At 45.4% G+C, this 27,043-nt stretch overlaps 1 protein-coding gene across 1 annotated transcript in view; it reads right to left on the bottom strand.

The window, feature by feature from the left end:
• GPC3 (glypican 3) overlaps window positions 1-27,043 on the bottom strand; it is a 400,650-nt gene that overhangs the window by 102,869 nt on the left and 270,738 nt on the right. Inside the window, exon 5 of the mRNA XM_082716734.1 lies at window positions 23,027-23,152. Coding sequence (XP_082572860.1) covers window positions 23,027-23,152 — 126 coding nt within the window. The remainder of the gene's footprint in view (window positions 1-23,026; window positions 23,153-27,043) is intronic.

Genomic DNA, 27,043 nt, shown 5'->3' with positions numbered 1-27,043 from the left:
TCCGACCTTCATAATTAAAAAGACATCCAATGAAAAGAAAAATATTCTTTTAAAATAATCCCTATACCCAACATGGGGCTCGAACTCATGACCTCGAGATTAAGAGTTGGGAGCTGCCCTGACTGAGCCATCCAGGCGCCCCATGGAAGGGAAAATATTTTGTAGTAAAGTTGAAGAGAATATTTGATTGCATTTCTTCTGAAATGCTAGCCTCTTACTTAACTTTGAAGATCAGCGAATACACAGATCACCAACCATCAAACACCAATTGCCTTTGGGGGTATATTAAAGAAATGCAAAGCAGCATTCTTTATTTACGTATCTTGTGGCAATCAGCTTACTAGCCTCCTCTTTTAAAGTTCTTTTACCAGCAACTTCATTGTGTCTCTCTTTGCACCTACTGATGCCTGAAGCAGAGACCCTGTTCACAGATAAAGGGGGAAGTCTTGTGATAAATCTTGTGAAATGAGCTTCAGGAATGTGTCCCCAGAGACACTTCTGTGGGCTTATGCATATCGAAGCTTGCCGACCAATTTTATCCCTGCTCCTACAAAACAAACGTCTTCCTGAAGTTTATGATCCTCATTGGAATAGTGTAAAGACATCTGCCAACGTCCCGATTTTGCCCTATGCTCCCTCTTCCAAATCACCTATAAATATTAAATCAAATTAGTCCCCCAGCTGATCCCCGTGGAGCACTGTATTCCTTCCCGCCATCCGGAAAAGTGTCCCTGTTGCTTGCTCTGTTTTTTGGTTTCTTATCTCCAAGCTATGGGTCAGGAACCAGGACAAAACACTGCTCTCCAATCCCACAGTGACTCAATTTTTTTAAAAACAGCTTTGGGTTGGAAAACCTGCCAAACATTTTGAAAGTTGAAATAGCAGCCACTGTTCCGCTTGCCCCATGTGCTATTTAAATCCTCAAAGGACTTTAGTAAATTAAGCATGGTTTCTGGTTACAGAAGTGTTAGGAAGAGCTGGCCTGTGGCTTTGACCTAAAACTTGCCTTAATTTTCTGTTTTCCGCAAAGCAGTAACCCAAAGTACTGATCCAACTGATTCCCATAGCTGCTAAGACTTTATGGCACTGTTTTAAAACTTGGTGTTCTTGCATTCTCCTTTGAGGTGTCTCAATACCTCCCCCATGCCCCAATCATTTCTGTTTCCCACGTGTCTACTCTGTTTTCCTTAACTGGACAAAATACAGAATGGAATCTTAAAAGCCAGGAGTGCTAACTGGAATATTACGCAGACGTGAAAAGGATGAAGCCAACCTATTTGTGTTGCCATGAAGCCAAATCCAAGACGTGTTGTTGCAGATACAAGCAGCGGTCAAGAATGGACGGCGTGATTGCACTGGGCATAAAAATGGGTCTGCAGATGTATGACTCCCCTGTCCTTTATATGTGTCCCGATAGACACAATTTTTAAGAAACAGTGATAGCAGTTTGCAAGCAAAGATATGCGGAAACTCTTAATTTTATTTTGTCTTCTTCCATATCTTGTACATTTTTAAATCTTTATAATAAAGTTTAATGAGTGAAGTTTTAGATAGTGATTAATTTTCTTAAAGGCAGAAGAGAAAGCAAAAGGAAAGAAAAGGTTGATTAAAAGCAGGGCCCACGGGAAGCCCTTCTTCTTGGAAAGCTTCTAGTGGCCATCACTAACAGCCCAGCTCAAAGGTGATTTCTTAGGACAGAATGCACATGTATAGAATTCAATATACACGATGTCACCCTGGACCCCCTCGCACATCAGGTGCTTCTCATTAGGGAGCTCTGCTTCGGTAGGTGAAACATACATGTTTCCTACTCTTCGATGGAGTAACTCCAATTTGCCTATCTCAAAAGGACTGTAAATCAGTGAGGCTGTGAATATGAACAGACGTTATTATTATGAGTACCTTTTCTCAAAAGGAGGCAAATAAGTCATTCTAGGCTCCATCACCTTCCCTGGGGCTGCCTAAAGCCCCTTCCTGAAAGCGACTGAGGGCCTCCCTAAACCACTCTGATGCATCCCGACCTGCAGACCTTGCATGTAACTGTATCCGGGGGAGCGACTCGAGTTGCTTGCTCTCCTCTTACGCACGTTCCGATCACCAGCCCATGAAACCTGTGAGGTCTTTGAAGGCAGAGGCTTGGTTAAGTTCTCTTTAGTACTATGCAGAGCACCTCTGGTACTGACTGTAACAGGAGTACCAAGAGCTGTCAGCATTGAGTGCTTTCTCCGGGCCAGACACTGAAGCACTGAGAAGAAAAACCATGCGGCATCTCATGGACTCCTCTGAACAACCCAAGGGGATAGACACTAGGATTATCAGCCCGTTTTTACAGATGAGGAAGCAGAGGCACAGAGAAGTGAAGTCACTTGCCCGAGGTCACACAGTGAGTGGATAGAAAGTTGGAGTTCGAAATCTTGTGAGTCCATCTCTAGCTGCCTGTGTTTTTCTTTCTTCAAGGTTTTCTTTTTTAAAAGACATCTCCGCACCCTACATGGGGCTCAAACTCACAACCCTGAGATTAGGCGTCGCAAGCTCCCACGGCTGAGTCGGCCAGACGCCCTACCTGCCTCTGTTCTTAACCCCTACGCTGCTACTGCTTCCTTAGGAATCGTCCATGCTGACTAGGTATTTGCCATTTCCTCACCGCACTGCTCCCCCATATGAGACAATTCACAGGCTCCCTATATGGGTCACCAAGGCTCGGCGCAGGGCACGCAACAGCGGTTCTCCTGCCTACTCAGCAGATTCCTGGGCTCGCCCTCTAAAACCCTCAGGGAGAGCCCCATGGATGGAGTTTCTCCTCCCAAACACAGATCCAACAGTATTGTTCTTCAGTGAACTATCTGTGTTCTTGGGAGATAAGGTACTGAGGTCAGAGAAATAAATAATCCACTGCGACGACCACTACCACCACCGCTGCCAAGCCAATGGGCGAGCACCAAAGGTGATCTGAAAATCCCTAAGGACAACAGGAAAATGAATGCAGTAAATTGTTGTATTTACTGCCTCTCTGCCTTCATCCCCTCGGCTCTAGCAATGTGGCAGATGTGACGTGCCCCCGGGGAGTTTTATGGAACATGCATGCTCCGCTTCCAGCCTAGAGGGACTCAGTTAGGGGTGTCTCCATAGTTTGGGCATTAATTAATTCAGCATTTCATTTCCAATGGCTCCCTCTGTGCTACTGGCGTGTGGAGGTTCACGAGAGGCTCTGAACGAGGATGAGCCATCACAGCACGACCCTCACCCGCAGGCTGCCCAGAGTACCAGGAAAGGGGGCTCCCTTGGCCACAGAGGACTTTAATGATGAGTTATCTACTTAATGACACTCACCTCTAATTACATTCATTGTCCTCTCTCAGGAATACTGCTTCTTTCCTAATGCTTTGACGTGGTTCTGGCAATGAATGCCAGCCAGTGGAGAAAGAAAAATGAATAGAGAGAAGTTCCTATCTCCAGAATCTCTAGTTTTCTTAACTGGACATGTTACATGTGATCTAAGAAGCATCAGCTTTAAGATATGATATGCGGTAATACTTATATACTACTTATATACTTAAATACTACCATCCACTTTGGTATCTGCTTAGCACAAAAGTGACTGCCCTAATGCCAAGAAATCCCCATTTGTGAAGTGAAAAGGGGACATGCTTCTGTTCAGGCAGATTGGTCAAGGATGGGGGAGGAGGGGAAGGGGGGTTACCGGTGCAAAAGCCATAAAGAGAAAAGGAACCTAATTAAAACAGGACATCTGGGCATGCTTGTCTTGGGACAGTTGAAGCAAAGAGAGCACTTGTAGACGAGGAATAGAGTCAAACAAGCGTAAAATGGGCGATCTTTTCTTCCCATTTCTGTGCTGGCTGAGGCAGCAAGGGTGTAATGGAAAGAAATCAACGAATTCAAACGTAGTAGAAATCGCTGGAAACGGAAGCACCCTTAAGAGATCATCTTGTCCAATCCACTCTTCGGTAGGTGAAGAAACTGAGACCCAGAGAGGGGCTTTTTTACCAGCACAAGTTGTTAGTGTCACAATCCTGCCCTTTAGAAGAAAGTTGGCTCTTTAAAAGGTCCCTTAAATGCACACTGGGAATTTCAAACATTGCTAGCCCGGCTGGCTATAAGGCGAGGAGGCTGCTAGAAAACTCACTTTCCTTCTTCCCCTAGGCATTAGAATCGTGGTAAGTGTTTGAGAACAAGTCTTAGAAGGACTAACTACTCCTCCCCCCCCGCACCCCACCAAAATATGTGATTTTACAAAAGTTTAATTTGCTGCGAGGTTAGACGGAGGCTGAAAGTGAGTTACAGAGCTCACATTCTTAGAGCGCCATCTTATGGAAAGACTGAGGTATTGCATGCATCCCCGGATTTATCAGCTCCTTTCTTTGGAAAGTGCTCCAGCCACAATAATCACTGTGGAAAAATGGGATAATTAAAGAGTATAAATAGCTTTAAAAACAAGCCAGAACACAGGGTAGAAAAACCATCTTGTTAAGAGGCCTAGAAAAATGTTCTTTCTATCCAAGATGCAGTCTTAATTTACATAAATGAACAGAAAAATAAAGCAAAAGGTGAAAAGAGCTGAGTTTTTGTAAATGCATTTCATAAAGATAGCAACAATTTGCCTCTTACTTATTTATGCACATACTTAAAGGAAAATGTTTCCCATATTTGTTAGCACAGCAGTTCCACTCGTGAGCAAATGTCGACCGGGAGAGTGCCAGAAACCTATATATCCACCACACTCTGAGAAGCCCCTCTGTTCTTTCAGAAATTAATTACAAATACATTTCAACAGACAGGAAGTAAAAGCTAGAGAAGAGACCGGAGAGATGTAGATCCATTTATATCTCATTTAGCGGGCATGGGCTATATAAGGGACTATGTGTATTAGAATCTGGTTTTCACCTAGTTTCAAAGCAAAGAATATCTTCCAGATGGTGAGGAGAGCGTGAGAAGTTGAACATCACTCACCATGGGGAAGAGAGAAAAAGGCCAGTGATGAGGGGATCACCTGGACATTGGTCCAAGGAAGCAGCCACTGCAGAGGAACCTCAAGGTAAGGAGAGAGAAGAGTAAATAAGGAAACCAAAGTGAGACTGTGGGCCAGGCAGAACCCAGGGTGTGGGAAGGATGGTGAGCACTGCCTTCTGGGCTTGGAGCCCGACAGCCAACAGTCCGGATGCCAGGTGGTCGGTTCTCTGGGCGGGAGGGATGGTGCCCCTGAGGAAGGATTTCCACCCAGTTTCACTCTTACAAAACCCTAAAGAAGCATGGAATTCAGGAGCTGGGGAGCTAGGGGTGGGGCTGTCACAGCACGAAGCGCGCAGTGTGGATTTATTATTCAGTCACCCCAAACTCATTTATCAAGTCCTTCTAGACCAGAGAACTAGCCCAGAAAACCAGATGTTTTCCCATCCCACTGGAGTCAAGCCAGAAGGAAATGATCTTTACCTGCTTTTAAGTTAGTTGTGTGTGTGTGTGTGTGTGTGTTTAAGTTAGATCTTTAACTCATGGGAATGAAGATCAGGTTTGGAGAAAACCCTCAAAATCCTTTAGTCCAATGCCCTCCCCTTACAGATGGGCAGACTGGGGCCCACAGAGGCCAAGTGTCCCTGCAGATGTGCCTTGCACGGAGTTGTCCCACTCCCCCAATACATGAGCCAAGAAAGAAGTGAGAGAACAGGTCACCTACCTCAAGGCCTGTGACAGCACTGGGGCACGACAAGGGATGGTCAAAATTGTGGCCAGTCATTAGCTTTAGGAGGCGAAAGCCGATTTAGTGTACACAGTTTACCAAGACCCCGAGTAATTGTATACTCGAGAAAGACCAAGTCACGTGTCGGAAGGCACACCAGCCTTGTTGTCAAGACCTAGTTTCACGCGGGGTGGAGGGGAGGTTGGGGGAACCAGGTGGTGGGTATTAGGGACGGCGCGTATTGCATGGAGCACTGGCTGTGGTGCAAAAATAATGAATACGGTTACGATGAAAAGAAATAATAAAAAAAAAGACCTAGTTTTACAAGCTGGTTTCCACCACTTACTGTGTGCCTTTTTCCTCTTCTTTAAAAAAATATTTATTTATTTATTTATTTTAGAGAGAGAAAGAGAGTGTGAGGGGGGAGTGCTATAGCACCAAGAGCCATAAGATACCTGAGAATAAACCTAACCAAAATATCTGGACTCGAGGAACTACAGAACCTCATGAAAGAAACTGAAGAAGATACTGTGTGCCTTTTTTTAAAAAAAAAAAAAAAAAAAAAACTATTTATTTGACAAATCACAAGTAGGCAGAGAGGCAGGCAGAGAGAGAAGAGGAAGCAGGCTCCCTGCTGAGCAGAGAGCCTGATGCGGGGCTCAATCCCAGGACCCTGGCATTATGACCTGAGCCAAAGGCAGAGACTTTAACCCACTGAGCCACCCAGGCGCCCCTACTGTGTGCCTTTTGACAAAGAATAAAACCCCGCCGGGCTGGAGTTTCCTCCTCTCTAAAGTGGGGATGATGCCACTTGCCTTGTCTGGAGGACGAATTGATAGCCCGAAGCCGAGTTAGTTGGGACAGCGGAGGCCACGTGCTTCAAACAGTGCCCAGACCCCCAGGTGAGGACCGCTGCTGTTACAACGTGAGCGCACTGAACGCCGAGCGGGCGTGCAGCAGGAGCGCAATAAATGCTATTCCAAGAGGATTTCCAGAGAGAGGATGAAGGCGCCTTGCAAGGAACAGTCAGGGGAGGCTTCAGATCTACCCATCCCCGTGCTGAGGAGACCAGAAGAAATGGGAGCATCTCAGTTGGGCAAGGATGCCCCAGCTGAAGTCCAAGTCCAAGTTCGAGCAGGGGCGTCGATGGTGTAGGGTTCAGGGAGGACTGAGCACAGCCAAAAGTACCCAAGGCTTTCTTTCAGGGTGTCATTGAGCAGTGACTTGTGGCTCCCTTTAGCAGAGATGTCCTCACACAGAGCCTCCAGGGGACAGGGCCTCTGGGGGGAGGCAGGTGGTGGTGGGGGACTCACCAGGCAGGGCTTCAAATGCTCCAAACTTAACTATTACCTGCTGAAGAACACATCATTTCCTGAGGCCCAGGGCAGTGACCAACCCGCTTGGGGTGTCAGAAACCCGCCCTGCTCACTTGTCCCCCCCGCATTTCACTTTCCTCCTCTCTGGGGCCCCAAACTCCCACTTTGCAGAAGTGCCCCAAGTCATGAATCCGATGGCTCCTGAAAACACCCACATGTTTTTTTCACATCCCTTTCTTGAGGACATTTGCACTGTCTGTCTCAGGTTCCTGTGGGGTCAACAGCCATTCTTCAATGCCATGATCTGCCCAGCGGAGGCCGAGACCCTCAAAGTCGACCTACAGTCCCACTTCGCTGACCGGTTTGAGAGGCAGGCATGTGTGTGCTGCGTTTCAAGCATACACCATAACAAAGAAAAACGTCCTTGGTGTGGCTCCAGGCATCCCCTGGAAACTTATTTAACGACCCCCCCATAGCTCACGAGGGGAGGACGCATGCGTTCCCATGAATAGGTACCACCGACATTCTTGAAAGGAAAAACTCACTATTCCTGTCACTGGCTGTCAATTCCTCTTGTCTTAGCCACACTCATGTGTAGGCCTTAAAGCCTTCACTGAGCAGGATTAGGCCTACCCGGACCCTGAGCCAGTGGTGGCAAAGGCCTCTGGAATTAGTCTTATACCTCAAACCCGGTCTTTCTTGTTTGGGGAGGGAACCCCAGAGATTCAGGCATGACTTCCTCTTGCCAGCTAGATTTCCCTGGGCTGTGCTACCCGGAGCTCTGTCCTGGTTTTCTTGGAGGTATTCGTCTCTGGGTCTGTCCTCTGCTTCACCCCGTGAACTCACCCTGCCCGGCATACAGTAGGCAGTCCATAAGTGTCTGTCGAACTGAACGGAGACTGAATGCCTCACCCAAAGCTCAGCTTGTGTGGTCGAGACTCTAACCTACTTTGTCCAACTCTTGTCAGTGGTCTCCCCTCTGGGCCCTTCCCCACAACCCCCAATCCGCAGCCACTGACTGAGAACCTGCCTTATGCTGGACTTCTGTCTGGGCCCTGCCAGGAGAATCGGCCACTGTGCCCCGCCCCCTAGATGGCAACACTTTGGAAACCAATGCCTGCCTGGAGAAAGGCAGGGTTCCTTCCCTCGGCCCTGGTGAATATCATTATTCGGGTGGTGGGTCACTCCCCCCACCCAGGCCAGCCAGGCAGGTGAGTTCCCACAGCCCAAGTGCCACTCCTTCCAGCACGGAGCACTCAGTGCGTGCTCACGCCAAGCCCATCCATCGAACACACCTGCTAGCAATATCAATTCTCCTAGTGTAAACTTCAGCTCACTTCTGAGTGGTTCTACCGCTGTGAATATACATCTTCTGATACACCTGTTACATTTCCTATAGTCAAGGCAGTAACTTCGAAAGAGTGTCAGGATGGGGGGCACCTGGGTGGCTCAGTGGGTTAAGGCCTCTGCTTTTGGCTCAGGTCATGATCCCAGGGTCCTGGGATCAAGCTCCACATCGGGCTCTCTGCCGACAGGGAGCCTCCTTCTTCCTTCCCTCTCTGCCTGCCTCTGTGTCTACTTGTGATCTGTCAGATGAATAAATAAAATCTTAAAAAAAAAAAAAAAGAGGGGCTGGGGTGTCTGGCTGGCTCAGTGAGGAGAGCATGAGACTCTTGATCTCAGGGTCATGAGTCTGACCAGATGTTGGATATAAAGATGATTAAAAAAAAAAAAAGAGTTTCAAATCTCATGGTGAAGTTTCTAGGTTCTCAGTTCTGGGCATCAGAGAAAGGATTTGCCGTCTTCCATCAGTAAGAGAATGCAAGTGCTGTCTACTCACCACTTCCCTGCTATGCATCTACATAGCCCCGAGCTCAACCATAGACACCCTCCGCCCCCCGCCACCCTGGAGCTGGAGGTCCCAAAGATTCCGATGTTCTGGCCCCACTGTCTCTAATCTGGACTTCCCATGAAGCCCAGATCCTGCTTTTTGGCTTGGGCAAACCTGGTCCTCAGAACATGAAACCTTCGACTAGTGACTGTGTTGGACTCCCCAGCAAATCTGTGACCCAGCGTGTGAAGCTCTTCTTCCCGCCTCACCGCACACATGCCAGCCTCCATCTCAACACCCAGAGCGCTTGGCAGACTGTGCCACAGGGGCTCAAGGGCATATGAAAGAACCCCCCCCCCCCAAGAATACAGGGACTTGGTGTTAGACTTGGCCAAGGACACTGAAAAGTCTGATCTGCAGGGAGCGCGGACTGGCTCCTTCTGTTGTCTTCTTCCCTTCTAAGTGTTCCCGAGCCCCCGAGTCCGGGCTGTGGTCAGAGCCCAGGGATGGCAGGGGGAAACAGTCTGCACGTCTGCTTGGCGGGAGACGGTGGCAATGGTGGACCTGGGCAGGGGAACCAGAACAGCACAGGGGAAACGGCCTACCATTTGCCAGCATCCGCCGATCAGAAGAGCTGTGCCCTGGGCGGAGCCAAGCCGGGCACTGCCGCTCGCAGCTTGCCAGCAATAAAATAAAACCAAGCAATCACAGAGGAGAGAAAAGGTGAACTGGAGTGTAAGCCACCCCCACTCCGACCGCCCCAGTGGCTGCAGGTGCTGTCAGGCCCCACGACGCTTTGCACCTGCTCACCGGCCGGAACAAGCAGGCCCATTGTGTGAGGCTGGACGCACGGAGGTGCCAAGCCAAAGAGGGGGGACTCTCCTGACCATAAAGTAGATGGCATTCCAGGAAAACTTTACTAAGCCAAATAAAAATGACTGTAAAGCACTTGGTAAAATATAAAACGGCTACATAAATACTTTATAAAAGCTCACAGCAACGCACACAAGGACGACTAGGTCAAAACTCAGCCTCGCTCTCTAGCCCGGAGGGTCTCAGAAAGAGTGAAAACTGTCTGCCTCAGGCCGGTTTGCTCAGCCAGTCTGTATGCCTCTGCCCTTACCAGCCCTTCGGCCCTGGGCACTTCTCTCCACGGAGCTCTCCCCTCACGGATAGATCTCTGTGCTTAGAGGGCTTCTCATTTCAATTCTGGGTGGTTGTGTCCAAGAGTACTTGGAGCAACAGACACTGAATTCTTCCATTTCTCTTGCTCAGAAGCCCCTTTGGGGTTATGTGGTGCCTAGAGGGACACATTTGCTTTAAAGTTTAATTATATGAATCTCACCCTGAACTCTCCAGTATCAGAAGCTGAGAACAACCCTGACAACATCTCAGCCAGCCAGCCCACCTGCTCCCTGCAGCCCCAGAGACACCTGGAGGGGTCAAACGAAGAGTTCATTGCCATCCTCAGGGCAGTAATTACACCCTGGGGCTCCTTTCAAAATTCCCAGTCATCAAGGGTTAGGGTCAGAACTGGAAAGAGCTTTCAAGGTCACTTCGTCCAGCTCCTTCATTTTATAAATTAGAGAAAAAGCTGAAGGGCAGTGACTTGTCCAAGGTCACGCAGCAGTTTATCGTAGACCTAGGACCCAGGCTGGATGGACTTCCGGCTCCAGGCTAAGAGGCTCTCTTCTTACAAGGGCTCCAGAGCTCCACAGGGGACATACAGGTGATGGCTTTATTATAGGAGCCTCGTGTGTAGAGGTGAAGTGGAGGGCTAGCCTTGGAGGCAGATGGGCATTTGAGAAGCAGGGCGGGCAGTGTTGTGGGTAGAGGGGCACAGACTACCTGAGCTCGGAGCCCATCTCCCTAGTGCTGGGGGTCTAGAGTAGTTACTCAGCTTCATCGATAAAAGGAGGGTAATGAGAACATCCAGCTCGGAAGGCTACTGCAACCATGACTCCAGCACATCTACACAAGGTGCCCAGCACGGTGCCTGGTACATGGGAAGCAGCACAGACATGCCAGCTACGATAAACACTAACCATCTTTGCTGCCTCTGTCCTACTTTCTCACATTTTGCTATGCCCTTAGATAGGATTTGGGGGGCACAGGGAAGGCAGATGGGATCAACATGTTTCAGGGAAGAAATTGTAAGAGAAGTTCCAAAGTGAAGGCAGAAAGACCAACAGAAAGAGTGAGCTGCCGTTCCCCGCACCTGCCTTCATCCCTCGAGAAAACCCTGTACCGCTGCACATTCCGTCCATACTTAGTGGGGGACCAGCTGAGTCGCTTTGCCGGGGTCTGAGCACTCAGAATCCCCTGTGCCCCAAAAGGAGAAGTCTTGGGCAGCCTGGGACAAGTGGGTCCCTGTAGAGGCCAGGGGGTGTTTGCTGTTTGGGGCTACTATTTCTTAGGGTCAAAGTGCAGAGGGCTGCTGCTAGATGCCATCCACCGGCATTCGCAAAAGCTGGTTTTGTTTTGTTTTTGAAAGACTTGATTTATCTACTTATTTTGGAGAGAGGGAGAGAGAAAGAGAGAGAGAGTGAGAGAGTGAGTGGGGGAGGGGCAGAGGGAGAGAGAGAACTTCAAGCAGATTCTGTGCTGAGCACGGAGTCCAACGCAGGACTCAATCCCACGACTCTGAGATCAGGACCTGAGCCGAAATCTGGAATCGGATGCTTCACCGACAGAGCCGCCCAGGCGGCCCAAGCGTAGCGCTTTTTAATGGGGCTTTCCTCATATCTATGAAGGGAGGGGGGTAAAAGCATTTCTTAAATGAATGAATTTCCCCAGGAGAACGTGAGCCAGTTCAAAGATGTTGGTCTTCAGCAGGACATTCTCCCAGTAATAGGCTCATTATCACGGACTCGTATTTATTTGCTTTGATTCTCTGACGCAGGCTATCTTTCTCTAGGTTGTAGTCCCAGGGCTGTTATTACATGTGTTTGAAAGTAATAAAACTACATTTATTTTAAAACGGCTTGTCACTCAGACTTTTCATTAATTTAAACTGACATTAGCGATCCCTCCAAGTAGTTCCTTACCCAGGGCCGACCGGTTTCTTCAGCACCGTGGACTGACTTGTTTAAGAATAGAATCTGCAGGGATAGGTGGATTTACTTCAAGAAAAAAAAATTATAAAGTAATATGTCTGGAAAGATGCAGAGAGAGAGAGGGAGAGATTCAGGAAGCTGCTAAAGCCTTTGTGAAGGGAGCCCAGTAATGCTGCGTTAATTAAGCCAACACAGTTCCATTCATTTAGGGCAGAACTTCCCGCCATATCTGGTCTACTTTTTCCTACATTAATACCTAGTAAATGCAGGGCGCTTCATAATTTTCAAAGCTATTTCAAATGCATTTTCTTGTTGGAGGCTAGCAGCAACCCTACGGAGGGAGTGAGGAAGAGCCATTCATTTCACAGTCTCACAGAAGAAGACGAAACTGAGAGAACTGTAGTAGTCCACCCAAAGGCGCACAGCGACCGGGCGGGGAAGCCAGACCTGGTACTCAGGTTTGCTGGGCCACAATTCTGTTCGTCGGTTCATCCACTGAGTTCAATAAACACATTCGGAGAGGTTACTCTGTGGCGGGGGCACCTAAGCAATGGGGATATGTAGGGAGAAGGAGCTAGTAGAAAATGACAAACATGAGTAAAAGCTCCCCATACAGGGTAACTGGGGCCAGCCTTGAGGGACACCCAGGGGCTGAGGAGTCCTAAACCCAGACGAGGGCATGGGGCAGGAGGATTCTGGCTCCTCAGCAGAGATGCCGTGGACTTAAGGATAGGTAGGTGTAAGAGCTCTTTTTCTGGCCCCTTCTAGAATAGTTTTTGGCTTTGTCCTCGTTAGGAGTATTTGGAGATTAGGTTTTCAGCCCAAGTTCTTATGGAGCACAACCCTCCTACCTGTCCCTCCCAGCCGAATCCGAGAGCCCAGCTCTGGGCCTGAAGCTGTGCAAATGAGAGGCCCAAACCAGGCAAGAGCTCACGGTCTGGGTGGTTTTTGAGATCACCCGATATGGGGGTCACTAACATATGAGAGGGCAAAGGAAGCCTTTGACACTGAAGCCACCAATTAAAATGTTTTCCTTCACGGGGAAATGCAAGTTCATTATAAAGGTGACAAAGCCAAGGATCAGAGCCATGCTCCCATAAAAGAATAAAATTCATCAGCTCAAGAAATTGGGAGATCAGAACTGATTTTAATGCTCTCTCTCCTTTTCCACAAAGGTGAAGCCAAGGGTAACAGAAGGGACTTTAGAGCCTTGGGGAACTCGACTTGACCTGTAACTAGACCTGTCCTGGTTTCTGATGTAAGTACTCGAGGAAGATTCCCTGTGTCGATCACAAGTAGGAAACCCTAGGAGGAGCTCTTTAGGCCACATTTGCTATAAAATGTGCACTGTGTAGGGAGGAAGGCCAGCCCGGTATGTAGCCTCAGAAGCAAACAATTCTCACCTGATCCCCAGGGGACTCGAATGCCCACCACATAGGACCAATGTGCACCAACCAAGTGTACAACAACTGGGACCAAAGATGGAGTTTGTTTTGTTTTCGAAGAAAGGAGAAGAAATAAGGTAAAAATGAGAGGGAGTGGGTGAAGCTATATTCCTGAAGAATTAAAATGGGTCTTTCAATGGAACTAAAATCAGGCCTAGCTCCATCTCTCTTCCAGGGAAGAATTGCAAGGGCCTTTTTATAGGCTTCTTTGAACAACAGAAATAGAAGATACCATTTCTTGAGGGCCTACTGTGTTCCAGGCACTACATTCTGCATTTCCCCATCCCTCTGAATCCTCTCAACAATCTGTTAAGGTAGAACTTATCAGCCCCATTGTACAGATGGGGAAACAGGGACTCAGGGAAGAGAAAGAGCTGGTGCGTACTAGAGCAGAAATCCAAACCCAGGCCGGCTGATGCCAAAGTGATATGCTTCACCACGACTATGCTGGGTTTTATGATCACCATGTAATGTTGAAAGTTGCTTCTGTGTGCTTTTCGCTAAGCCCCAGCTGTTTGGCTGTATGTCTATCAGTAAAAGTCATCAGAAACTCAAACAATATTGTGTCCTTGCTTGCGTATAGGAGGAAAGGACAAAACAGGGAGAGCTGAGCTTCTTTCAAAGAAGCTGCCAAGAGCTTGTACATTGGGGGAAGAACTGTGGCCAGGTACAGTAGGGAAGTGGCACCTGCTGGTCACTTCCTGTGGCCTGCAGGGTAGAAGAATCACGGCCACCATGACAGTCACATCATCAAAGAAGTCTGAGGTCTGAGGGCAAGGCGCATTGATGGGAAGCTCCAAAGCGACGCTTCCCTGACAGACTTTTCCCGATCTTTCACACAACCAAGTCTCAAGAGTCTATTTTCTTTGATACTGTGTGTCTAACTACAGAAGTACCAACATGTTTGATCAGCTATCCCATTCAAGAGTCGGCTTCGAAAAGACTTATAGATATTTCTCCCAGATCCAGTTTACTTTTATAGAAAGAATGGCCTACACTTCTTTACCCTTGCTCTTGACATTTACCTGACTTGTTCAACCAAACAATAATGATGCAAGGCTATCATTTATTCAGTGCCTACATGCTGGAACACATCTTTACAACAATGCTGTAGAGTATCATCCCCATCTTACAAATCTGGTAGCAGAATTTCTTTTAAAGATTTTTAAAATTATTTGTCAGAGAGAGAGAGAAAGAGAGAGAGAGCACAAGCAGAGGAAGAAGCAGGCTCCTGCTGATCAAGGAACCTGATGTAGGACTCGATCCCAGCACCCTGGGATCATGACCTGAGCTGAAGGCAGATGCCTAACCAACTGAGCCACCCAGGTGCACCTGGTAACAGAATCTGATGTCCAATGACCTGCCCGAAGCACACAGTGTCCGAACCAAAATTAAAATCTCCCTCTGATGGAACTAGAGGGTGTTAGGCTGAGCGAAATAAGTCAGTCAGAGAAAGACAATTATCCTATGATCTCACTTATGTGGAATTTAGGAAACAAAACAGGGTCATAGGGGAAGGGAGGGAACAATGAAACAGGACAAAATCAGAGAGGGAGACAAACTGTAAGAGACTCTTAACTCCAGGAAACACACAAGGTTGCTGGAGGGGCGGTGGGGGGATGGGATTACTGCGTGATGGGCGTGAAGGAGAGCACGAGGTATGATGAGCACTGGGTGTTCTATGCAACTGACGAATTACTGAACTCTGCCTCTGAAACTAATCATGCACTACATGTTAACTAATCGAATTTAAATAAAAAAATAAATGAAATCTCCACCTGTATCATTCTAAAGACTATATTCTTCCCAAGATGCACCAGTCATCTGGGTCACGTTAACTGACCCCTCAGGGTCTTCTTACTATGATCCTCTCCACTGAAGACCATAGGCCCCCAAGGCTTTTCCCAGAGAAGAGATAGGAAAGGTTCTGAGGACAGGCATCATCTATATAATCAGTCTCTGACCCATCAACGCACTTGCTCTGAAGGAGGTAATAAGATTGAAAGAGCAGACACACTCTAGTATGTTAATAATTTCTTAAAAGCAATGATAGTACGTCAGGGACACCTCTCTCGAGCCTTTGAGGCTCAAAGAGCTCTGGTGCATTGAGTCATGATCCTAAGAGGAGACAAGCCTTACCTACCATCAGAATCACATTTCGAGGGAGATTGTGAGGGGGTACTTACTTGTTGAGGAACAGATATTCCAAGACTGACCTTGAAGGCCCCCAAACATTCTCCCTATAATGAAATGGTCCAACTGAGCACAGGAGGGGCCGGCATCAGTACTAGTAGGACACAGTTTGTTCATAGTAATAAGCCCTGAGCCTTTACCAGGTGGTGACAGACACCAATACTGGGCCATGACAATGTCCCCTGCCATTTCAGATGCGATGGTAGTAAAGGACAGCCCATCCCAAACACAGCATGCCATGTGAAGCTGTCAGTCAGTAGGATGAGCTGGGTTTTTCCTCACTCAATTCTGAAGGTAGAGCTACTGTATGCGACACCATAATCCTAAGGGATAAATGTCACATATTGCCATGGAAGGTCCTGAAAAATACCTGTTACCGAACACTACTTTTGACATAAAGCTCTGATGAAAAATATGCCAATCTAATCTCTTAGAGGGATTATTAGATGGGGGTACACTCCAAAAGTATCTGTCTCGAACCTTACCAGGGTTTAAAAATTTTTTTTATTTATTTGAGAAAGAGAAAGAGAGAGCGAGAATGTATGCGCACAAGCATGGCAGGGAAGGCAGGGGGAGAAGCAGATTCCCTGCTGAGCAGGAAGCCCAACACAGGGCTCGATCCCAGGACCCTGAGACCATGACCTGAGCCGAAGGCAGATGCATCACCGACTGAGCCACCCAGGCGCCCCTCACCTTACCAGGATTTAAAAAAAACCTTGAGCTACCATCAACATTTCATGCTATACCAAATGAAGTCATTTCTATAGGACCCATTTGTCCTTGCGAGCCTCTCTGTGAACAGTTGTGACTTCCGTGAAGCAAGGTGGGAGATGTGAGCTATCATCCCAGCAAGCAGTAGGATGCTTCGGGACCTTCATTCCAGGGCGCGCACTCAGGCCAACATGACAATTCCCCACATCAGAAAGAATCAAGTGTCATGTCCCTGCTTCCAGGAAAACGGAAGCAGAAATGAAATCCAACAACGTCTGACGGCGGCAAGAACTGCAGAACTCGGCATTGGTAAGATCAACCTTCTCCACTCTTGCCAGGCTTTTGTCCGCAGAGCTCCCCCTTGGGTTAGTGGCCAAGGGGAGAAGGAGCCACGAAAAGAAAAGCCTTGGATGCTGAAAGAATGTACCTCAGGGTCTAACTCTCAAACCCTCACCACAGGGGCTGCTAGGAAGAGCCACTGTGCCTTGGCCCCAGCAAGATTTTAGTCTGGCTTGTATCGACACAGACTTAGAATCCAACGACTCTAGGACCTAACTCAAGGCTTTGAATATTGTGTGCGTTATCCATTGTTTACTTTCTTTCCTGTGTCCCCGACCTCTTGGCTCTGTATTCTGCCTCATATATTAACTTCCCCATTGGTGCTTCCGTGGGCTATCCCATATTTGAGGTTGTATGGGGCCGCCTGACTGGCTCAGTCATTGGAGTGTGCAGCTCTTGATTTCCGGGTAGTGAGTGCATCCCCCAGGTCGGGTGTAGAGATGACTTAAAAATAAAATCTTGTTCAAAAAATAAAGGTCTAGGTACACGGCCTTGAGCCATTTGGAGAAAAACCACCACATAAAGCCAAAAACAGACAAGTAAAACCCAAATAACAAATAACTTGCTCTAGCTAGAGAGCCTGGGAGGTACAGATAGTGCCTGCTCTGTATCACTAGCCGCCTGTTTGGATGTGATGGTGGTAAGCTGTGGGTGTGCATCTGTGTCTGTCTGTGCATGTGTACACTGTGGCATATAGGTCTTATCTTCACCTCGTTCCTTCGCCATCGGCGTGAAGGCTCTGAAATTCTTCCCATTTTGTTCTGTACACCAGGGAACAACTTGTTGGTGCTAGGAATTGGTCCCTCTCCACCAAAGTCCTCAAAACACAGCATTCTTAAAATAAGGACATCATGAAAACAACCTCACCTTTTCTAGATTACAGGGGCAGAAGAAACCATTGTGTTGCTCTCATTTTTAAGATTACTCATGTATTTATTTTTCAAAGTTATCTCTACACCCAATGTGGGGCTCGAACCCACAACCCTGAGACCAGAAATTCCATGCTCCATTGACTGAGCCAGCCGGGTGCCCCTTGTTGCTCTCATCTTTAGAATTATATTGCTTATGGTGGATATTGGGTGTTCGGGGATCGTGCGTTCATTACCACTGGTTGGTACGCCACGGTCTATGCCCCCAACCCAGCAGAAGACAGAGAGAAACAGTCTCCTTACCCTCCTTTTCTGCAACGTTCAACAGGTCTTGAGACAAGAGCAAAACCCCTTGAGAACTAAGATAATTGCTTTGTGTATTCCTGCTTCTGCCTTTCCAACTAAGCAGAGAAATTCTGAAGAGGCATTATGAACACTGGAAGACTTGTTTGATCAGAGGAAATAAAGGAGAATTCACGGTGGGTGGGCGTGTGCATATATAATCTCTCGGGTGAAATGGGAGGTGAGCCCACAGAGGAGGGAGGGGAGTCGCCTGCAGTGAAATTTTCCCTGCCGATCTCAGGGAGTTTATTTCTCTAATGCCAGGTGCCTCACGTGCGCCACCGAGAGTCCCAGAGTCATCCTGAGAAAACACGAGATGGATCTACTGAGTCATCATGGGCAGAAGTGGCTTTGTAGGACTGTCAAGAAGATACCAGCAATATTCTGGAGCAGTCAGGACTGAATCACAAAGGGGACGAAGACGTCATGACACAAAGTATAAGCACTTGTATATATAGAACTAAGGAGCCGCAAAGTCACTAGGGAAGCATCAAACCATACGGGAGGTGTGCTGATTGAAGGAGAGGCTGGTTGACCGCATACACAGGGCTGAGAGAAAAGACTCAGAAGATGAATTGCAAAGGGATATAAAAAAAAACAAAACAGGAGAGGTGAGGGAGAGGCTAGCCTTTAGGGGGTGGTCAAAGATGTCGGGGCTTGGAGGCATGAAGGTTTGGCTGCCCTGTCGTCCTCACCCTTAAGGGTGAGCCACAGTGAATCCAGGGGTGGTGGGCGGAGCCTGATAGAGCAGTGGTTGCTTGGGGTCACATAAATGCGGGGATAAAACTGACAAGTAGATGCACAACATGTGCTACATCTGGACAATGAAATGAAACATTATTTGGCCACAAAAAGGAACAGAGTACTGATCCATGCTACAACTTGGATGAACCTTAAAAACATTATGCTAAGTCAATGATTCTATTTGTACGGGACATCCAGCATAGGTAAATCCATAGAGATGGAAAGCGGACTGTTGGGTGCCAGGGGCTAAGGGAGGCAGGGAGTGGGGGGTGACTGCTAACGAGTACAAGCTCTCTTTCTGGAGCAATGCAAATGTCTTAAAACCAGACCGAGGTGGTGATTATACAACATCGCAAATGTACAGAATGTCAGCACCAAATTGTATACCTCAGAACAGTTCCTCTTATGTGAATTTCACGTCAATAACACACACAGAGATGGGCAGAGCCTCTGCTTTGATGCCTCTGAAGGGAACTCTCCCTGGACTCCTGGGGAAAGAGACTGGCTGATTATTTTCCCTTTCTTCTCATTAAGTTGTAAGCTCCTCAGCAGAAGCAGGCACTGGATTCTACTTCTTACTATGCCCCCACATATATAAGACATGCTCCATCTTCATTGGATGAACTTGAATTATTAGACGCTCCATGTCCAGACAAGATAGCACCCTTTTCTCTCTGACTAGCAGTTTTTGCACAGGTATCAATTAAAATAGTTTCTGTTACACTAACTTAAAGATCAACTTGATTCAATGGTAAATGGGGCTTACCTTCCAGATGGTATCAAACCATCCAGAAGAAGAATAAAAATTTTAGTCTGTGACCTAGAAGTTGGGCCTAACATTCCCGAAAGGGGGTATGAGGAGGGCGTATGGGGATGTATTTACTAAAAGCTGCTCACTCTTCCTACAGGTATTTTCAGCGCCAATGCAGGCAAAGCCCACGGTTACTTGTTGTTAAGCCCAGTGTTAACTTCCTCCCATGGGATCCTTTATGATTCTCTCGCATTCAGAAATGCTCTGAAATTCTCTGTAGTTCCACAAAGGCAAAAGACGGAGAATCTTCCGCCTTTGGCAACTGCAGGAAATCTTTGCCTGTAGGATCCATGGTAGCTCAGAAGAGTGTACATCGCACAAGCCAAGTTTGCTAATTCCAAGATTTCTCAGCTAAATCCTGGAGCCAATCTTTATCTCAAGCCAAGATGGGGAGATGGGGAGGGTTGTGGCGGGGAGGATAAATGACAGGCTTCCATGGTACTCCCTCGGACTAGATCTGTGAAAACATTCTCTTCTTTCATATTTCAATTGATTGGTTTCATAAGAGCTCACAATTGAATGGATGTGAAACATAGCCCTATTTAAAGAGATAGTGACTTGTCGAGCTCCTGGAAAGTTGAGTGTCTGTATGGACATTCATAGAAGGAGGGTACAAATGGTTCTGACGCCCCAGCTGTCATGGATATTGATCCATATTTTCCTTAGCATCGATATTTTCCTTTTAATCAGGTGTCTCCACTGATAAGTTTCATTTCCTCTCAGGATCCTTGATTTTCATAAGTTTTGACTAAAAGTAAAATACTTTGAAAAGAATACAAACCCAATCTGTAAAGATAACAACTGATTGGACAGTGTGAAGTGGCAACTGTTATTTAAGACTGAATGAAATGAGAAATTCAATGGAAAGCTCTGGAAAGAGGTTTCACTATAGATGAGACGTGCAGTGTGAAGCTAATCTTTATTAATGTCCATGGGCTACAGAACATCCTATGATTAAACGTATATTCCTAAGTAATTAAAAAAAATATCTAGTTTGACACTATTTCCTAGTCCCATCATTGCATTAGGTCAGTAATTTAAGTGTAGGTTAATTATAACCTGAGGTTACTACCCAAGGAAGAGTCACTTCCTGGCTTATAGTTCCTTCCTTTCTTCCAACCCTCTCTCCCTCCCTGGATAGCACATGTCAACAATAAAAATTGTTTTAAAACAATAGATTGTTCAGAAATATAAATAATGGATTTGAAATAACCTCTTTTCTCTATACTCTACCATTTGTTTTATTATTTTGTTTGATACCAGCAAATTAAACCAAAAAACTTCAGTTAACAGAATGCAAAAGTGCATTTGGCTAATTTTTAGACTCATTCAAATTTAGGAGGCTTGGGATTCCACCGTTTGATAGGGGAGGACTTTCTTGGTTCTTGAGCAAAATCCTTCAAGAAAGCATACCAGGCATGAAGTAGTTTATATTCGCCAAATTTGATTTTTAAAATCCCGCTAATTCAAAAAACATAGGCCTGGGAAATTTTTTTGAATAAATTAAAATTGGATCATCTGATTATATCCAACAGGATTCCAACATTTGCTTTAAATAATCACAACAATAAAGAAACCCATATTGACACTTGAAATATAGTAGGTGCTCAAATACTTGTTAAGTGAATAAAGAAATGAATGAATACATTAGCAAATAAATATATCACTAACTAACATTTCCTCTTTAAGAACAGACCATGGTTAGGAGATATGCTGCTTAAAACAAATTAGTTTTCGGGAATTGTTCATTTTTTACAATATTAACATCCCAGTGGGTAAGTTACTTCAATGGTTTCTCTTGAAGCTTATGCAAGAACCACATATTTGACCTGTGGGCATTTTCTTTTTCAAGGATTATATTGTTTATACCTGTTTTACAGCATCTGCTCTTGATAAAGCCAAACACTGACTGCTTTTTTCTGACAATTAAAAAAAATGTCATAATAGTTAAGTACATTTTCATGATTCTACTTAGATCCTGATGAGCTTTGAGGATAATAAATATGTACTATTTCTCCAGAGTAGTGTAGATGCATGGGGGCCATTAATCCCCGTAGCCTGATTCACATTTGCTGGAGGGAAGTCTATCTCCATGCAAGTTCAATGTCTCATCCCATTAGCACCTCATTCTCACTGTCCCAGGTCAGTAAAAACAGTTTAGTTGAGAAACAAGCTGTTTTCAGGCATGTGTTTTGCCTTGTGCAGGGAAGAGGAGGGATTGAGGGGGAAGAGAGAAAGGAGAAGGAAGAGGAGGAATGTGAACTGAGCTTCTGGTATGGGCCAGTCTGCTACGGACGCTTACGACCTCACCTCACGGTGACAACAACCCAGTGAGATGCCTTTCCTTACGGAAGAGGGCCTTGGGACTTTCTAAGTTGAGTGACCCACTCAACAATGCCCCACGCCGTAAGTAGCAAGACTGAGAAGCAAACCCAGGTTCATCTGGCTCCAAAGCTTTCCTCTAGCCCATTATATTATATTGCTAATTCATTTAGCATCATGACTAATTATCCCATGCCCTGACGCTGGTTCCCACTAGATTGTAAACTCCTCCAAGCAGGTAACTTCCTGCCTTCAGCCTCATATCCCTGGTACCTAACCAGGGTTAGGATAACTCCTATCCCTTGGTGCCTAACCCATAGTATCTCAAAACATAAATGTATGAATGAACGTACGAATGAATGAACGTATGAATGAATGAACTGGTAAGTAAAAAACCCCTACAGCCTGCCAGAGCTAGAAGGTTCTAATCCAACCATCTCACTTTTTAGATGGGGAAACCATGGCCCAGAGCGATTAAGTCACTTGCCCCAGGTTAAGCAACTCATTAGTAAAAGATTCAGAACTCGAGTTCAAGCATCTTCTATATTCTCCTCGACAAGATGCTACCACTTGGACAAATCGTTTCAGAAACCTGTTCATCAGCGACCCGTGGTTTTCTAAGCATTCTACCTTCCTGATTTCATCCCTTAATCCCAAACTATTCCTTACACATGGGAAGCAATGGAGGTCAGGAGTGGCATTAGCCCACTAGGATGACTGGTGCTTAGAAGGTGCTCAGTAAATATTTACTGAATAAATGAATATATATTATTTCCTTTCCAGTGGTGAGCAAATTCTTCACAGATAACAAATGTTGGCACAGGTTATACTAACACTCAATGATCAACCATCTCAGCAACGTCACTCAGTGAAATGGTACTCCTTTTCCCCTCCCCATTCTTCGGTCCTCCATCTTCATCTACAAAATGGGGAAAAATAGTGGCATTTACTTCTGAGGATTGGTGTAAAGAGAGTTAATACAGACAAGCACTTGGCACGGTGCTTCATACATAGTTAACTCTCACTAAACGATAACGATTATTGGTTCTTCAAACCAATAAATAAATATGGGTCCACATAAAGGGGAAATGGAAGAAGCCAAAGACAAAAAAGGGGGGGGGGCTGCTGTTTGATGCTGTACACCTGGTAAAATGTCCCTGAATACACAGTACTCAACGTGTTTCAAAGTCTGTAAATTCTCTAAGGGTGTGTCACAAATGCTCACATGTATGCTTTTTCTAGAATGTTTCTTGTGGAGTTAATGAAGGCAGAGAGAGGACATAACCAATCTCGAGATGGACATATGATGAATATTTTGCAAACACTGTTATATTTAACATTCAAAAAAAGATTACCTCTCCACGAGTTCTTGTCCGTTCCAGCAAAGAGTGTCGTTTTCAGCCACGGGGCTGTGGCTGCAGACATAGCCAGGCAAAGCATTATAGAAGCTGATGAAAGACTTCAACTTCTGAATTAGTTCCCTGGAAGAAAAGAGAAAGCATCTGTGCATAAGAGGCAAGTAAACCCAGTATGAGGAAAGTTTAATTTCCTTATCAGCATGACAGAAAGGCTCTGCCAGGCTGAATAGAGCCATAAATGATTTTAAGATATTCTTGGTTACAAGGCCACAATTTAGTTTTTTTTTTTTTAAATCAATAAAATGATATTAGGGAAAAAAAAAAGTTGCTTGCCATATAAGGTACTGCTCCTATCAGAAGGATGATTTAATTCCAACATTCATTTTCTTACGTGTTCGGCTTCCATTTTTTGTTCAGAATGCCTCCATTCTCAAAGGTGCTGATTACAAGGCACGCTGGAGCACTACATATCTTTTGGTTTCTGGGTGTAATTGAGTGCATTGATTGTAATTTACAATGCTATTACCCTAGAGATGGCCCCTTTCCATATAGGCTCGGGCTAATAGTTGCAGATCAGAATTACAGGGTGCTCAGAGCAGTAGACGTTCTATGAAATTCTCCTGAGAATATAGTCAGAGAAACTCGTATCTGCCAGAGGAGGAAGGTTTCTTTGTTCTTTGTCTGTATATTGTGATAACTATGGAGGGGGTGGGGGGGAGACAAGAGGGAGTGGATCCTAGTATATTTTACTATTTATTTGCTTGGGCTTTTATGCTACAAGACAAATATGTGGGGTGGGGAGAGAGTGAGAGCAAGAGAGAGAGAGAGAGAGAGAGAGAGAGAAGGAAGGAGAGAGAAAGTACATTACATATGCAAATAGGTATAAACACACACACACATAAATACCCAGCAAAATTTCTGGCCTATTAGCTTTTTTCAGCTGTCCATGGACACACAAAATAAGACCCTATAGACTGGAGAGGAGTGGATATGCTTATAAAGAAATATTAAATTATCTATACAACAGATGTCCAATGGTAAACAAACAAATAAAATACTCTTTCTTTTTCTCAAGCAATGTTCTTGGTAGAAACAAGGTAAAGTGTTCTTCATAACCAAGTCTATCTTAAGTCTCTACTAAGTTTTTGGAGACTTCAGCCAGGGAATTTGCTGGCAGTGGAGTAATTATTCAATACTGTCTCCAGGCGAAGAATGGACTAGCCTGATATACAGGCCTCTGGGGGTTGTTTTCAGATCTGGCCAAAAAAGAAAGACTGGTGGAAATTATTTTCTTGCATTTTTCCGCTTTATTACCATCAAACAATTCATTTCAACTGATGATTTAGAAGAGGGAGAGCACTTAGAATACTCAGCACATTTTCACAAAGACTCAGGTCACAGTAAAGCCAGGGTGATGGACAGAACAACTCAAAACAGGTTATTGGGCTATATATAACCCCCAATACGCCAGCAGTTGCTTCCTGCTATGCTCAAACCCCCTCACAGCCTACTACTGGTGGCTGAGCTCTGTCAACCTCCAAAGTGAAAAGGTTCCATCCAGGGCTCTGAAAATAAAAGTCAACATTATAGTTTCTAACAGGAAAAAGATGGGTTCAATTAACGCTAATAGGAGAGATGTTCTGTTTTACAAGGTAATAATACAGTTCCCCAGAGTGGAAACCAAAAGAGTAAAGGCTGAGGCTGAGTAATTCCCCCCACTCCATGAGGAAATGGAATATGGCCATTAGTCTATGGGAGGCGATGGCCTGCTCTTTAATGAAAGAGCTTCCCTTAGGCCTCCTCCTACCTCTGAACTCTCTCTAAGATAAGCACATGGCAAGAAAAATTGAACTCATGGCAAAGCTTTCCAATTTGACTTCCCTAGAAGTTAAAAGAAACAAAAACCAAAACCAAAACCAAAAAACAAAAAAAACACTCTGAACTTCTCCCAGCCCCTGAACCCTTGCAGTTTTCTGAGTTGATCAGAAAGATCACTGGCAAGCTGGAGAAGATTCAGAGAGGGTCCGTCTAAACATCTGGGGGATGAGGGGCTGCCGCAAACACAAGACCTCCTGCTTTAGCATGGAAGGCTATTACTTGGCGGGGTCAAGTTAAATGTCTAAGAAAACCGCAAAGAATGTGAATAATGTGAACACAATCGGGGTCATCAAATTCGAGAACTCAGGGGAATCTCTTTGAAATTTGAGCAAGGTAACTTGGGGACGTAAAAGGCCACCCCATGTCACAGAGTACTCATTACTGCCAGAGGACATACAGGGTGGCCCTAGGAAGAGACTGTGTTTGAAAAACTTGCTGCTGGATGAATTGTTTCGAATTCAGAACACAGTTTCATTTAGCAAGCATGCTGTAATGATGGTTGGAGTCTCAGAACAGCCCCTGAAAACCTGTTAGGAGTAGTAAGTAGGTAAGAGCACTGATTTTGGAGTCTGACCCACATAAGTGTCAAATACGAGCTACTTCCTTCCTTACTTGGTGGTGAAGCCTTAAGTTTCCCTGACTTTAAAATGAAGCAAAAAAAAAAATAAATAAATAAATAAAATAAAATGAAGCTAATGATCGCTTGCTGTGATGATTGAGACAATGCCTGTAAAGTGTTGAGCATAGTCCCTGGCACAAAGTAATCTCCCCATAACATCAATCATGGTCAATATTACCATTATTATAAGCCAGTAGAATATGAATATTTAATGAAAAATACAGTATATTTTAGATAGTATGCAAGAAAATTAAGATTTTTTTCAAGTTCCAGGTAACTATTTTCTACGTGCAAGATGCATAAATCCTTCATTGTTTGAGGTGGTATTAATAAGCATAACCATGTTCTTTCCCTACATATTTACCCCGGCATTTTTTTTTTTTCAAAGACTAGCTAGCTAGTGGGATGGGTAACCCCCTGGGCTAATCTGGCAAGCAGTCTGAATGGTCTTTGCCTGGTGGGACAGTGGTGGCCTTCAAAGGGATTCGTGTGTAAGAACCGGATGTGGAGAGCCAAGATGAAGTCCAGTTAAATGTCAATTAGTCATCAGGGAAATGCAGATCAAAACCACAGTGAGATGCTATTTCACACCCATGAGGATGGCTATAATAAAAAAAAAAGTCCATAAAATAAAATAAAATAGACAACAACAAGTGTTGCTGAAGATGTGGAGAAAGTTGAGCCTTCACATTGTTGGTGGGAATGCAAAATGGTGCAGCTGCTGTGGAAAACAGTTTGGAGGCTCCTTACAAAGTCAAGTATAGATGTTACCATGTGGTGCAGCAATTCTGCTCCTAAGTATATACCCCAAAGAATCACAAATGAGTACTCAAAGAAGTACATGTATATGCATGCTCTTGGCAGTGCTATTAACAACAGCCAAAAGGTGAGACCAGACAGGTGTCCATCAACTGATGAAGGGATAAACAAATATACAGTCCATACAATGAAGTATTACTTGGCTTTACATAGGAATAGAGTATTCAGACATGTTGCATCATGGGTGAACATTGAAAACATTATGCTAAGTGAAAGAAGCCCATCATAGAAGACCACAGATTGTATGATTCCATTTATGTGAAATGTCCAGAATAGGAAAATCTATAGGGACAAAAGGCAGATTAGTGGTTGCTTAGGGCTTGGGGGGTGGAGAAGAGGTCTGCGGAATGATAGCTAAAGGGCATGGGACGTCTTTTGAGGTGATGAAAATGTTCTAAAATTGATGTTGGTGATGGTTGCCCAACTCCGTGACTATATTAAGAACACTTGAATTATATACTTCAAATGGCTGAAAGGTATGTTAGACCAGCTTTATTGAGATATAACCCCAAGAAAGGGTAGAGAAGGGCTGAGAGGAAGAGAGGCTTGTCTACTAGGCGGAGGGGTGTCCCTTGGAGCAATGGACAGAGACAGTCAAGAGGGCCAGAGATGTGGCTCGGCATGAATTAAAAGCATGGGCGAGGAGGGAGTCAAGAAATTTCCAAGAGCTGCAAACAATGATTAAAATCTATTTCTTC

This window comes from Mustela nivalis (genome assembly GCF_964662115.1).
Source record: "Mustela nivalis genome assembly, chromosome: X".
Lineage (NCBI taxonomy): Eukaryota > Metazoa > Chordata > Mammalia > Carnivora > Mustelidae > Mustela > Mustela nivalis.
This window is presented reverse-complemented; position numbering and strand designations above follow the sequence as displayed.